Raw genomic sequence first — 14,501 nt, 5'->3', positions numbered from 1 at the left:
ATTGGCCAGGGCATTGAGTATAAAAATTGGCAAGTCATGTTGCAGCTGTATAGAACCTTAGTTAGGCCACACTTGGAGTATCGTGTTCAATTCTGGTCGCCACACTACCAGAAAGATGTAGAGGCTTTAGAGAGGGTGCAGAAGAGATTTACCAGGATGTCGCCTGGTATGGAGGGCATTAGCTATGAGGAGAGGTTGAATAAACTCGGTTTGTTCTCACTGGAACGACGGAGGTTGATGGGCAACCTGATAGAGGTCTACAAAATTATGAGGGGCATAGACAGAGTGGATAGTTAGAAGCTTTTTCCCAGGGTAGAGGGGTCAATTACTAGGGGGCATAGCTTTAAGGTGCAAGGGGCAAGGTTTAGAGGAGATGTACGAGGCAAGTTTTTTTTACACAGAGGGTAGTGGGTGCTTGGAACTCGCTGACGGAGGAAGTGGTGGAAGCAGGGACGATAGTGAAGTTTAAGGGGCATCTTGACAAATACATGAATAGGATGGGAATAGAGGGATACGGACCCCGGAAGTTCAGAAGATTTTAGTTTAGACAGGCAGCTTGGTCGGCACAGGCTTGGAGAGCCGAAGCCCCTGTTCCTGTGCTGTACTTTTCTTTGTTCTTTGTATTTGTTTGGAAATATTATGAGCACCAATGTGCAACCCAGTGAGGAACCAGTCTAGTTGTAGTGTAACAATTAATAAAGAATATTGATGAAAGTAAAAGAAAAGAAAAAAGATCAAAAGACACTATGACACTTGTATAGTTTTAGCAAGACCTCTCTATTTTTATATACCATTCCCTTTTCAATAAAGACCAACATTTCATTTGCTTTCCCCATTACCTGTTAAACTTACATGCTAGCTTTTTGCCATTTATGCACGAGGACCCTCTGAGCTACAGCTTTCTGCGGTCTTTCTGTATTTAATTAATGTTCAGCTCCTTTATTCTAAGTGCATAACTTCATCTTTTGTTACATTATATTCCATCTGCCAAGCTTTTGCCCACTCACTTAACCTGTCTATATCCCTCTGTAGACTCGGTGTCACACTCACCGCTTGCCGTCCCACCTATCTTTGTGTAATCTGCAAACTTGGCAAAAGTGCATTCAATTCTCATTCACGTTATTAATATATATTGTAAATAATTTTGGCCCCCAGCACTGATCCTTTTGGCACGCCACTCGTTACAGGTTACCATCCTGAAAATGCTTCTCTGATCCCAACTCTGTCTTCTCCAATCCTCTAGCCATGTACTACCCCAACACCATGGGACCTGATCTTAAGTAGACGTTTGTGTTGTACCTTATCAAATGCTTTATGGAAATCAAAGAATATTACATCTACTTTTCCCGTTATCTACCCTGCTCGTTACCACCACAAAGAATTCTGATAAATTTGTCAGGCAATATTTTCCCCTCATGAAGCCGTGCTGACTCCTCTTGATTATATTATGCATTTCTAAATGCTCTGCTGTTACATCCTTTATAATGGACTCTAACATTTTCCCAATGGCAGATGCTGTGCTAACTGGCCTATTGTTAGCTGTTTTTTGTCTCCCTCCCTTTTTGCATAAAGGTGTTACGTTGGCAGTTTACCAACTTCTGGGACTTTTCCAGAATTTAAGGATTCTTGGAAGATTACTACCAATGCATCCACTACCTCTTGTAGCTACTTCCTTTAATATCCTGGAATGCAAACCATCGGGTCCAGAGGACCTATTGTTCTTTAGCCCCATTAGTTTCCCTAGTACTTTTTCTCTAGTGATAATTGTGTTCATTTCTTCGGCCCCCTTTTTGCCGCGTGATTATTTGGTATTTTTGTAATGCTGTTATTGTCTTCTACCGTGAATACTGACACAAAGTATTTGTTTAACTCCTCTGCTATTTCCTGGTTCCCCATTATTATTTCCCTAGTCTTGCCCTCTATGGGGCCTATATTTACTTTGGCCTCTCTTTTCCTTTTTATATAATTAAAGAAGCTCTTACTGTCCATTTTTATATTGCAAACGAGTTTGCCCTCATAGTTTATCTTCTCCCTCTTTATTATTTTTTCATCATCTTTTGTTGGTTTTTGAAACACTCCCAAAGTCTGTCTTATGACAGATTGTATGTTTTTCCTTCAGTTTAATACTATCCTTAACTTCCTTGGTTAGCAGGGTGGTATGGTGGCGTAGTGATCTCGGCCCCGGGTCATTGTCCGTGTGGAGTTTGCACATTCTCCCCATGTCTGTGAAGGTCCCACCCCCACAACCCAAAGATGTGCAGGGTAGCTGGATTGACCATGTTAGATCGCCCCTTAACTGGGAAAGAAAAAACTTCCTTGGTAAGCCATGGTCAATTTATCCTCCTAGAATCCTCCTTCCTCACTTGAATATATTTTTGTTCTCAGTTTTGAACTATTTTCATAAATGTCTGCCACTGCTGGTCAACCGTCTTTTCTACTAGGTACCATCCCAGTCCACTCCAGCCAACTGTAATGTTGCATCAAAATGTGAAATCCGCGGTGGTTGCTGGCCCCAACTTCTCTGTTGTTGAGAATGATGTCATATTGGAAGCCTCCCTCACGTTGGCATATGGAGGGCGTTCAACAGTAATTGGAACAGTGTTATTCAGTGTGAAAGGGAGATTCCATAACTGCTGAGTAGCATTGAAAAAAAATATAGTTGCACATTAAGCAGCCTAATGTCCAAAGTTTAAAATAAATCTTTTCAGTTGGGGCTATTAAGTGTGTTGAATGGGCTATTATTTTCCAGTTATGTAAAATGTTTTTTGCCTTTCCCCAGGGGTGCCTAGCCACTACTACATTAAAAATCCAGACCAAATTCATCAGTGTAGGTTGCTGATGCTGCCATTAAAATTAATGGACTGCTTTAACGAATGGAGTTTGTGGTTAAGTTTATTAAAATTAATTCATTTTTCAATGGATCACTTCACCTACAGATACAGTGGTGGTTTATTCAAAGCAACTGTGCCTCCACGATTTACATAATTCATGGCTACCAGATTTTTATTTGTTGTACATGTGTTAAGGCTATTGAAAAAATTATGTTGCTAATTTTTTTGCTCTTCAAAATCTTGCAGGAAGTTGCTATCAAGTGATAGGAATCCTCCAATTGATGAATTAATAAACTCTGGAATCTTACCAGTTCTGGTACGATGTCTAGAAAGAGATGACAAGTAAGTGTTGCCAGTCTTTATTTTTCATTAATATATGTGAATTGTGAAAGGCATTCAAAGCATAGTGTTGCGTCAGATTACTGCATTATCTGCTGGCCTTTATGTTTTGCCTATTGAGAATATAATTAAACTTTGCCCTGTTAGGTCTACTTAACACAATGATATTTGAGATGTTATTTTTGTTGCAATGGGTGCATAACTTGACTAGTAATACGTGTTGCTGTTTATTAATAGAATTCAACTTCATTCTGATTGAGAGTTTGATGTGACTGCTTTGCATTTTTAGTATTTATGTTGACTAATTGTTGAACCCAAGTATTTTCTTTCACATTTTGGGGTGTCTACTGCCTCTTCCTTTCTTATTCACTTACTGTCTTAATTCAAAATGGTTCATTGGTCAAGCAAACAGGCAGGATGCTTCTGTCACCATTGACTTGGCTGTAAGAAGCTGCAGGGAAGTGGTGGATTGGATTGTCCACAAACCCTTCTCGGAAGATTCTCACTCAGACGTAGGTGCAGACTTGGGTTGGGAGCCCATCACAAGGCTATCTACATACTATTATATGGTGAACCATCATTGCAATTCAGTTGACATGTGCTTCAATGAAAGAGTGTGCTGTAAGGGCTAATCCACAGTTCAGTGATCTGTTTCTCCAGTACTGTTGATAAAGAATAGTTTCCAATGTCCTAAACCATGACTGTAATCATGGGTTTGAGATCCTGGTCCTCAAATACTCTTTTCTTCGTTCTGCTGACTGCTGCGCTAACACATTGAAAGCAATAATGAATTGCACCTTCAGTGTCTGCTTTCGTCAGGGGAGGCTCCCAAGATATGGAAAGTGGTGTTGTGCTGTGGCAGCTGGTTGGAAGAGGGGCGTAGTTTTCTGAGTGTTTAGCAAAGGCCCATTTTCTTATATGTTTCGGAGAAGGAGTCAACAGTGACCTGTAGTTCCGTTTCTGAGTGAAGGCACACAAATGCCATCTACATACTGAACCTGAGTTTTGGATTGTAGATGGATTTCAGAACTTTGTCACAGCAGGAAACTCCCAGGAGGAGTAGAAACACTTCAGGATGACCTCAAAGCATTCTTGAAGGTCAAACACACTTGGCTTATGATTGACCAAAATGGAAAATGTTCATTTGCGAAGGCACTGAACTCATCAGGAGATCTGTCAGGACCACGCAGAGGCGAGGCTAGGGCACAGAGCAAGCGTACAAACCTCCAAAGAATTAATCTGCCCAACCCTTCAAGCACCAACCAGTCGCTCCACGCAGCGACGTCTGCACGTCATGTATTGGACGTGTTAGGCCATCTCCGAACCCATCGGGCCGGAGTGAATGCAACTATCCTTGATCCCGAGGAACTGCTTAAGAAGGAGACAATGACAATATATCCTGAGATATAATATTTGTTTTAGTTATGCAGGTAAAAAGTACTTGGGAGTTTTTAGATCAAGAAGTTGCCCATATACTCAGTACTCTGCAAGTGCTCACTAAATATGATGTTGACATTCACTTTTTTCAATATAAATTTAAAGTACCCAGTTTAGCATGGCCAATCCACCTGCCCTGCCCATCTTTGGGTTGTGGGGGTGAGACACACACAGACAGTGACCTGGGGCCGAGATTAAGCTCAGATCCTCAACGTCGTGTGGCAACAGTGCGAACCACTGCGCCACCGTTCTGCTCATGTGTTTACACAATATTTTTGCATACATTATGATCCCTTGGATCTCTCTGTATATTTTCTGTGCCATGCCTTTGTTTTAAATGTAATCAAAGCCAGTGTGCCAGTTACTGAAAGGAGTGCATGCTAGACCAAACCCTTAGGGGCTGGTTTAGCTCACTGGGCTAAATCGCTGGCTTTTAAAGCAGACCAAGGCAGGCCAGCAGCACGGTTCAATTCCCGTACCAGCCTCCCCGAACAGGCTCCGGAATGTGGCGACTAGGGGCTTTTCACAGTAACTTAATTGAAGCCTACTCGTGACAATAAGCAATTTTCATTTCATTTCCAAACTCCTGAATGCAGCATTACATTTTGTGCCTTCAGAGAGTCCATGTGCTTTAATGCATTTGCTTGCTTTCTAGCAAAAGGTCCAGGGCGAAGGTGACAAAGCAAATGAAGTCTCCAAATCAGTGTGTCACTCTTGGATGAAACCATCTGGTTTGTCCCACCTGCACCCAGCATTGCCAGTGAATGTTAAATAAAAATAATTCAGACCTTAAAGTTGTGTGGTATTGTTACCATTTTGAGATTTGATTCTCCTTGCTACTGAGTTGAGATTAAAGATTTTCCCTCCCCACAGCTTCTGTGCTGAGTTGGATGTTCAGTAGAGACTGCAACATTTCCTTGAAGGTGAGTGGGGAGGATTGTGTTGGAGGTTGAATTAGTACTGTTGCTGGGCTGTTAACATATATTGCCCTGCAACTAATCAAATTAGACTATTGGTAGAATTGGAAAAGAAAGCTGGCAAAACAAGTGGGCAAACAATTGTAGGAGAGTTAGGATTTGTCTGTCCTTCATTTGAAACTATATATTTTCAACCAAAAAGCAAATCACATGTAGAATATTGCAATGGTAACACTTGCAGCAGTGCAAACGAGGCAAAGTGGAAGTTGAATTAAGTAACATTAATTAACAGCTAAGTACAGATAGAAATTCTGTTACTTGCTGCAGTTTTCAAATGTTAATGCAGTGAAAATATCACTAAGACCATATAGTTATTTTCTTTAGCGTTTAGAGGTGTTTATAATTTGCTGCAGTGGACTGATGTGTGTTTATTGATGTTACAGTCCATCCCTTCAGTTTGAAGCTGCTTGGGCATTGACTAATATAGCATCTGGAACTTCTGCACAAACACAAGCGGTGGTTGAAGCAAGTAAGTGATCAAAACAAATCTAATGGCGAAATTAATCCAGTTGTATTCTATAATTTTTTGAATTGATCGTGTAACCTTCCAATTCTGATTTCTAACATATTTACTTATAGTGTGAATGAAATGATGATGGCATCTGGTATTAAATAGTAAACCTATTTTTCCCCAGAAATTGGCAGTGCTTGACCGAAACCTAGAACAGCATGTTTGCTGAAAAAACAATCTCAAGAATGACTGTCGGTGCAGGAATACTTTAAGAGTTTTATAACCTGTAAAAGCACAATGCTTTCACAAGAGTTCAGTTTTCAGACATGAATTCAGTGCAAGGGTCTTAGAAGTGATTAGTTTTTCAATTGGTAATACAGAAAGGTATTTCAATGTAAATTTCAGTTCTGTACTGTTGTACAGCCATCCGTGCTAAATATTTAAATGTAATGTTTTGTTTCTTTTGTTAAGCAGGAAATGTAAAAATGAATGTTTATGGAATTATTTCATTTAATTTTTAGAATGCTTCAGCAGTTCTGATTTAGACTGTTGTAATTTGACTTCAATCATGTCCACAGCAATGAGACATCTTAGTCACTTGCAGCAGTCAACATAGAATTTCTACAGTGCAGAAGAAGGCCATTCGTTCAATTGAGTCTCCACCGATCCTCTGAAAGAGCACCCTACCTAGACCCACTCCTCCGCCCTATCCCCTGTAACCCTACCTAACCCATGCATCTCTGGACACTAAGGGGCAATTGCATCATGACCAATCCACCTAACATGTTTGGACTGTGGGAGGAAACCAGAGCATCCAGAGGAAACCCACGCAGACAAGAGGAAAAAGTGCAAACTCTACACAGCCAATCACCCAAGGCTGGAATCGAACACAGGTCCCTGGCACTGTGAGGCAGCAGTGCTTTTCACCATGCTGCCATTTTTTATGTGATATCACAGGCGAGATACAGCAGTGTAGTCTTTTAATTTGGAATCATCTGTAGGTTATTTTTTGAATTTAGAGTACCCAATTCATTTTTCCAATTAAGAAACAGTTTAGTGTGACCAATCTACCTACCCTGCCCACTGTTGGGTTATGGGGGCGAAACCCACGCAAACACGGGAGAAAGTGCAAACTCCACATGGACAATGACTCAGAGCCTGGATCAAACCTGGGACCTCGATGCTGTGAGGCAGCAGTGCTAACCACTGTGCCTCCGTGCTGCCCTGGAGTCAGCTGTAAGTTAATAACTGACTCTGGGAACCTAAAAAAAAAAAAATTTTCACCCACCATTTCTCTCTCAAAATCTGAAACTTCTCTCATTTGCCAGTACTTCCTTGCATATAAGGCACATTGGTGTTGCATCCTTATTTGCATTGGCGCAATTGACAAAACCATACCTCAAGAAATCATCTTTATATTGCTTTGTTCCCGTGTGAAGTTTTTTTTTGTAGGCTGTTGACCAGAGGCCTGGACCTCTGTACAGAACTAACATGTGCTCTGCCCTGCCCTGGACTCTGCTGAGTAGCTCCCTCCAGCAGATCCTGTTGTGCGATCCTGTTTGAGTCTCTGGCCTCTGTTTGGTACACTGCCTATTTATCTCTGGCCTTCCCTTACTTTTAAGAAAATGATCCATCTTCACAGTCCTCCTGCCAGCAGCTGGGAAATGGAAGCAGTCCTGCTCCCTGATTTAGTGCCAAATTAGTACATGGAGGACGCGTGACATCAAATGTACATGCAGGGCGCTTGGCCTGCTCGCAGTTGCCGCTTCTGACTGGAAGACTGCACGCAGTCTCATTTTATTTAAAAAGTGGGAGTGACCACCGTTCTCAATGTAAAAGTCGGCAGTGGCCATCGGGTGCTTGTCCCGTGATCGGGACCACCATGGTTCCCGTGCAACCAATCACTCCCCGACTCTCCTGAAACCGGCCCGTGACCCACTTGCGGGTTGCGACCCGCACTTTGAAAAACCCTGGTCTAGCTGACATCAAGTCATGAATGAGACAGATCGTCCTCCAGTTGAACATTGGGAAGACCAAACCTAGCAGCAGCATAAAAAACCTTTTTTGATCTTACTCTCCACTCTATGATCAATGGAAGAGCCGTAGTCATTGTGTAAGCTTATGTCCTGTTGGATCCTGAATTGAACCTAATATCCTATTCAACACCCAGATAATACATTTTCATCCATTATTCCCTCCCCCATCATACATGTCTTTAGACATGAGACATTTGGATAGAAAAATATATATAACTCTACACATTGTTATTTTTCCAGTGTCATGGGAGTGTCCCTTTAAGAAATGTTTGTCTTATCACATGGCTTCAATGATGTCATCGTGTAGGTGGAGCTGGGCTATGGATCTGGGTTTTTACTTTCTTTTTTGAGTTGGTTTTACTTTTGCTTTGGGTTTGAACTGGTTTGTACAGCACAGGTTGAAAAAGAAGGCTTTTTCCCCCCTTCTCTCTGCACTTTAAAAGCTGTTTCCCGGCTGCTTGATAACTTGAAAAGAAATAATTGCTTTCTGGAAGGAATTCAAACCTGCTGTTTTGGAAAGGAAACAGGAGCATCCATATCAGATCTTGAGTGCTATGTGCTGGGCCACACCTGTGAAAAGGGTTTTCTGGTTTATGGGATCTTGTTATTAAATTGAAACAGCGACAGGGGGAAATATATTAAGGGTTATACATAGAGTCATGTAGCTGTGGGGGGTATTTATGTTGATAGTTGATAAAAATGCTGACACTGTGTGTTTATAAAATGTTAACTAAACCCGTAGAATAAACTTTATTTTTGATTCAAAGTGCTTAAGGCCTCTGTTGAATAACACCTGAAAGGCAGGCCCTTGTGCTCATCGTAACCAAAATAAATAAACAGTTGTAGATCAGGTGAACTCTATAATATACTTTCGAATTTTCTAAACCCTGGCCATAACAACCTGGGGGCTCATCACGGATAAAAGTCTATCTTTCGTGATTGGGTTGGCTTAGTGAACTTAAAGACAGTAAGGGGTGAGCATATTTGTGTTTGCTTTTCAGGTGGTGTATTCCAGTTTAAGTAGGGAGTGTGCTGTGGACAGAGGTTTTTGGGGGTGGAGAAGGTCACGCAGTACCATACAAACAGAGACTAAGAAAAGATTTTTAGATTTGGCAAAAACATTGCAGTTTACATTGTCTGATAAAATACGAAAAGAAGAGGCATTTAAAATCGCCTGAGACACAGTCAGATCATTGGAAATGGCGAGAATTCAATTACAGATTAAGCAGCTTAAACATGGAAAAGAATCAAAGCAACTTGAATAGAAATGAGGGAAAGGGAGGTACAGATCAGGGAAAAATAATAGGAGAGAGAAGAAAGGGAAAAAGAAAGAATAGCCCTAGCAGAACAAAAAGAGGTAAAGGGAGGTACAGATCAGGGGAAAAGAGAGAGAAAAAGTAAAGGAGAGGGAAGAAAGAAAAAAAGAGTGAGACTTTGAACTTCAGAAAATGACCATGATACGTGACAGTCAGTTAAAATTGGCGGATGTAAAGAGAAACGTACAGTTTGAGGATAGTGAGAAAGAGCGTCATCGTCGAAGGCTTTGTGGGGATCTCTTTAAATATGGCCAAGCAAGGTTTGATGAGAAGGAGGTAGAAACCTTTTTCATTTCATTTAAGATGGTAGCTAAACAAATGAAATGGCCACAGGACATGTGGGTATTACTGATTCAAACAAAGTTGGTAGATAGAGCTAGTAAGTGTTTGCATCACAATCAGAGGAGGTATCTGGGATGTATGAGGAGGTGAAAAAAATCCACCTTGGGTGCATATGAACTAGTGCCTGAAGCCTACAGACAAAGGTTTAGAAATTTAAGAAAAGAACCTGGTCAAACATACATGGAGTTTGAAAGGATCAAACGGAGTAATTTTGCTATTTGGATAAGGGCTTTGAAAATAGACCAAATGTATGTGTCTCTTAGAGAAATCATAATTTTGGCGGAGTTTAAAATTTCAATTCCTGATGTAGTGAGAACTCGTGTGGAAGAGTATAGGGTTAAAACTGAGAGATTAACAGCAGAAATGGTAGATGATTGTGAATTAGTTCAGAAATCAAAGTTTGGTTTCCGACATCAGTTTCAGCCGGTATGGGATAGAAACTGGGGACATGAGAAATACTAAAGTGGTAAAGGTAAAGGTGATCTGATGGGAGACAATAAAGAGAGTGTACCTCAGATTAAAAAAGAAATCCAGGAGGGTGCAAGAAAAATTAAAAGTTTCAGATGGTTTTAACTGTAATACACTAAGCCATGTACACTAAGGGCAGCATGGTAGCATTGTGGATAGCACAATTGCTTCACAGCTTCAGGGTCCCAGGTTCGATTCCGGCTTGGGTCACTGTCTGTGCGGAGTCTGCACATCCTCCCTGTGTGTGCGTGGGTTTCCTCCGGGTGCTTCGGTTTCCTCCCACAGTCCAAAGATGTGCAAGTTAGGTGGATTGGCCATGATAAATTGCCCTTAGTGTCCAAAATTGCCCTTAGTGTTGGGTGGGGTTACTGGGTTATGGGGATAGGGTGGAGGTGTTGACCTTGGGTAGGGTGCTCTTTCCAAGAGCCGGTGCAGACTCGACGGGTCGAATGGCCTCCTCCTGCACTGTAAATTCTAAATTAATCTATGTAAAGTCACAGTGTTGGGGGTTGAAGAAAAGCACTGGGAAGGCTGATGTAGTAAAACAGTATGAGTCAGTGTGGTTTGTTAAAGTGGTAAAGGAAAGCCCAATTGAAGCGAAGGAGGTGGAAAAGATTGTACAGCCTGATCAAGAGGTGATTGATAAGAAGGTGCCAGATCTCTTTAAAGAATTAACTTGTGTGGGTAAAGTTTACTCATGTGTATCAGGAGGAGCAGGTAAAGAAGTCAGAATTTTAAGAGATACGGGAGCTAGTCAATTTTTGATGGTAAGGGAATGAGGAGTTATGTAGTCTGGGAAGAATATTGCCAGAAAAGGTGGTAAAATGTGGAATTCAGGATGAGAAGAGTAGTATTCCATTATATAAGCTTATGTTGGAAAGTCCAGTGAAGAGTGGTGAAGTGGTAGTAGGAGTAATAGAGAAACTATCTTTTCCAGGAATACAGTTTATTTTGGGTAATGATAAAGCTGGATCGCAGGTGTGAGTGACCCCTACTGTGGTTGATAAGCCAGTGGAAAATCAAACAATTGAATTGTTGAAGGATGACTATCCTGGGATTTTTCCGGATTATGTAGTAACAAGGTCGCAAAGTCACAGGTTAAGACATGAGAAATCAAAGAGTGAAGATGAAGTTCAATTATCCGAAACTATTTTTGATCAGATGGTTGGAAAAGAACAAAAACAGGTGGAGGATGAGGCGGATATTTTTCGTTCAGGAAAATTGGCGGAGTTACAACAGAAATATGTAGAAATAAAACGGTTATATCAGAAAGCATACACGGAAGAGGAATCTGAGTGTATACCAGAATGTTATTACCTTAAAAATGATGTCTAAATGAGAAAATGGAGACCTTTACATATGCAGGCTGATGAAAAGTGGGCAGAAGTTCATCAAGTGGTATTGTCGGTAGGGTATAGGAAGGAGGTGTTGCGAGTAGCCCGAGGTACCAGTAGGAGGTAATTTGGGAGTGAGGAAAACTCGAGCTAAAATACAAAAACATTTTTATTGGCCTGGACTACATAGATTATTTAAAATTGAATCCTGAAAATAGAAAGCTTACATGAATCTGCATCTTAACCCAAGTTAAACTAAGATTTCCACATATGTTCTTTTAACTGTAATTCTTCAATTGTTACCTTGATTAGAATAGAACTAACATTTTGTGTTTTGGTTCCAGATGCTGTGCCTCTCTTTCTGCGATTACTCCACTCTCCTCATCAGAATGTTTGTGAACAAGCAGTCTGGGCTCTAGGAAACATAATAGGTTTGTATTGCTGTTAAAATATCATTTTTTATGCTGTTAAAGCACATGGATTCTTGGTTTTATAAATTGAGGCATCGAGTGAAAAGCAAAGAAATTATGCTAAATCTTTATAAGTTTAAAAAATATATATTTTAATTCAAACAAAATTTTCATTATTAGAAATACAACAATAATACAACAAATCCCAATCCCATTCCCCCTCCCCACCCCAACAAATTAAACAAAACCTTTATCAGACTTTAGAAAATGAAAAAAACACCCCCCCTCTCCAAATAGCTGATGGTAATCAGTTCCCTGAAAAAGGAGATAAAGGGCTGCCACCTCAAGTAGAACACTTTGGCTGCCCCCCTCATGGTATACTTAATATTCTTCAGGTGCAAATACTCCATCAGATCCCCTAACCAAGCCGAGGCCTTTCAAGGCACTGGGAACCTCCAGCTGAACAGAACTTGAAAATACCTTTTGTGGTTTACAATCTGTAAGGGCTAATAATTGGTAGTAACAAGGACAAAGAAAGAAGGGCCATAGAGAATTGGATTTAATCTAATATCAAGCATTCGCCAAAGGTTTAATTTAAACTGGTAAGGCATGGCAAGAGAGTTCAAAAGCCTTGGTTTGCTCCATGTGGGAAGCTGGGAACATTCCCAGTGTCCGGGGGGACCAGTATGTGTGCAGGATATCTCTCTAGTTACAGCTCCTGGAAGTCCAGGCTTCAGAGCTGGAGCAGCGGTTCGGGACACTGGAGCATCCGCAAGGTGGAGAGTGACGTGAATAGACTGGTATAGAGAGGTGGTCACACCGCAGTCTCAGATGCCACAAGCAGGAAGGGAATGGGTGACCACCAGGCAGAGAAGAGAGCTAGGCAGTCAGTACACCAATCTCCTGTGGCCATTCCTCTGCAAAACAGATATACCGCTTTGGATACTATTGAGGGGACGGACCTCGGGGGAAGCAGTAACAGCCAAATCGTTGCACTATGGTTGGTCCTGCTGCAGAGGGGTGGAGTGAAATGTGCGGGAATGCAATAGTTACAGGGGATTCGATTGTAAGGGGAATAGATAACTGTTTCTGTGGCCGCAAACAAGACTCCAGGATGGTATGCTACCTCCCTGGTGCTAAGGTTAAGGGTGCCTCTGAGCAGTTACAGGACATTCTGGAGGGGGAGGGTGAACAGCCAGTGCTCGTGGTTCACATCAGTACAAATGACATAGGTAAAAGAGGGATGAGATTCCAAAAGCGGAATATGGGGGGGGGTTAGGAAGAAAATTGTGATATTGGACCTCAAAGGTAGTGATCTCAAGGTTACTACCAGTGCCACGTGCTAGTCAGAATAGAAATAGCAGGATATATCGGATTAATATGTGGCTGAAGAGATGGTGTGAGGGGAGGGTTTAAACTAAAATGGTAGGGGGATGAGAACCTATGCAAGGAGTCGGAGGAGGAGGAAACAACGACAAAAACAAAAATGTGGAAAGGGGAATAAGAAAAGTGATGGGCAAAGAAACAAATGGCATGATTAAAACAGGGCCACAGTGAAAAATATTGGGAGTGAGATGAGTATTTTCTTTTTATTAAGGGGCAGGTTTGCGTGGCCAATCCACCTCCCTGCACGTCTTTGGGTTGTGGGGGTGAAACCCATGCAAACACGGGGAGAATGTGCGGAGTGAGACAAGTATTGTTAAAAAGACAAGATAAGACTTCCGGTGGCGTGGGCGAGCAGTCCCCGCCGGTGACCGCGATTCGCGGCAATTTCGGGGAAATCCCCGAGTCTTCACGTACCCCCCGACTATTGTCGGCCTTTAGGGCCATCACGAGCAGCCAGCGGGGCCGGTTTAAAAACCGGTGAAGAACCCCGCGCGGGTGTCGGGCGGCGGGGGCTGAGGCGCTGGGCCCAGCGTGGCGTCGAGGTCAGAGCAGCGGGGGCGGAGCTACGAGGAGGCTGAGGCGGCAGGCCCGAGTCCAGGGCACTATGTAGGGAGGGTGTTCCACGTCGGGTGGCTCCCATCTAGGAGGAAGAAAGAAGGCTGAAGCCTGGTCCCAGGGGAGCTCTGGCATGAAGAGCGGAACTGGAAGAGAGACTGTGGACTGTGTTTGAGCAGCTGGAAAATGTATAAATGTTACAACTTTCTTTTTACTGATTTATATTGCAATTTACTTCTCTTTGCATTGTTACAGAGTTCAAGTTAATGGCGTTCTGTGTTGCGACGGTTAAATGTTATGTTAGTGAATTGTAGGGGTTGGATTGTTGGGTGTGTTTTGGTGTTTCTTTCTCTGGGACTTGGTGGAAGGGGGTGAGATGTCTTGGCGGGGGAGTCACCCGCGCTATCTAACTAAAGTCAGCTAGTGAACGGGGGTGAGGTGAGAGGAGGACTGCGGACGTTGGAGACTGGATAGCAGGCTTCAATGGGCCTACGAGGCGAGCAAGAGGGGGGGGGGGGGGGGGGGGGGGGGAGGGGAGGAGGAAGGGGTTCGATGTTAACAATGGACAGGGGCGGGTCAGGCTTATGGGGAAGGGCCCGGTGGTATGGTGATGGTGGAT

General features: G+C 42.4%; 1 protein-coding gene across 1 annotated transcript in view; it reads left to right on the top strand.

The window, feature by feature from the left end:
- The window catches only part of kpna3 (karyopherin alpha 3 (importin alpha 4)), a 167,337-nt gene that overhangs the window by 70,463 nt on the left and 82,373 nt on the right, over positions 1-14,501 (top strand). The window contains exons 6-8 of the mRNA XM_072514225.1: positions 3,078-3,173; positions 5,968-6,053; positions 11,876-11,962. Coding sequence (XP_072370326.1) covers positions 3,078-3,173; positions 5,968-6,053; positions 11,876-11,962 — 269 coding nt within the window. The remainder of the gene's footprint in view (positions 1-3,077; positions 3,174-5,967; positions 6,054-11,875; positions 11,963-14,501) is intronic.

This window comes from Scyliorhinus torazame, chromosome 8 (genome assembly GCF_047496885.1).
Source record: "Scyliorhinus torazame isolate Kashiwa2021f chromosome 8, sScyTor2.1, whole genome shotgun sequence".
NCBI lineage: Eukaryota > Metazoa > Chordata > Chondrichthyes > Carcharhiniformes > Scyliorhinidae > Scyliorhinus > Scyliorhinus torazame.
The sequence above is the reverse complement of the archived record's forward strand: the minus strand, read 5'-3'. Positions and strand labels throughout refer to the sequence as shown.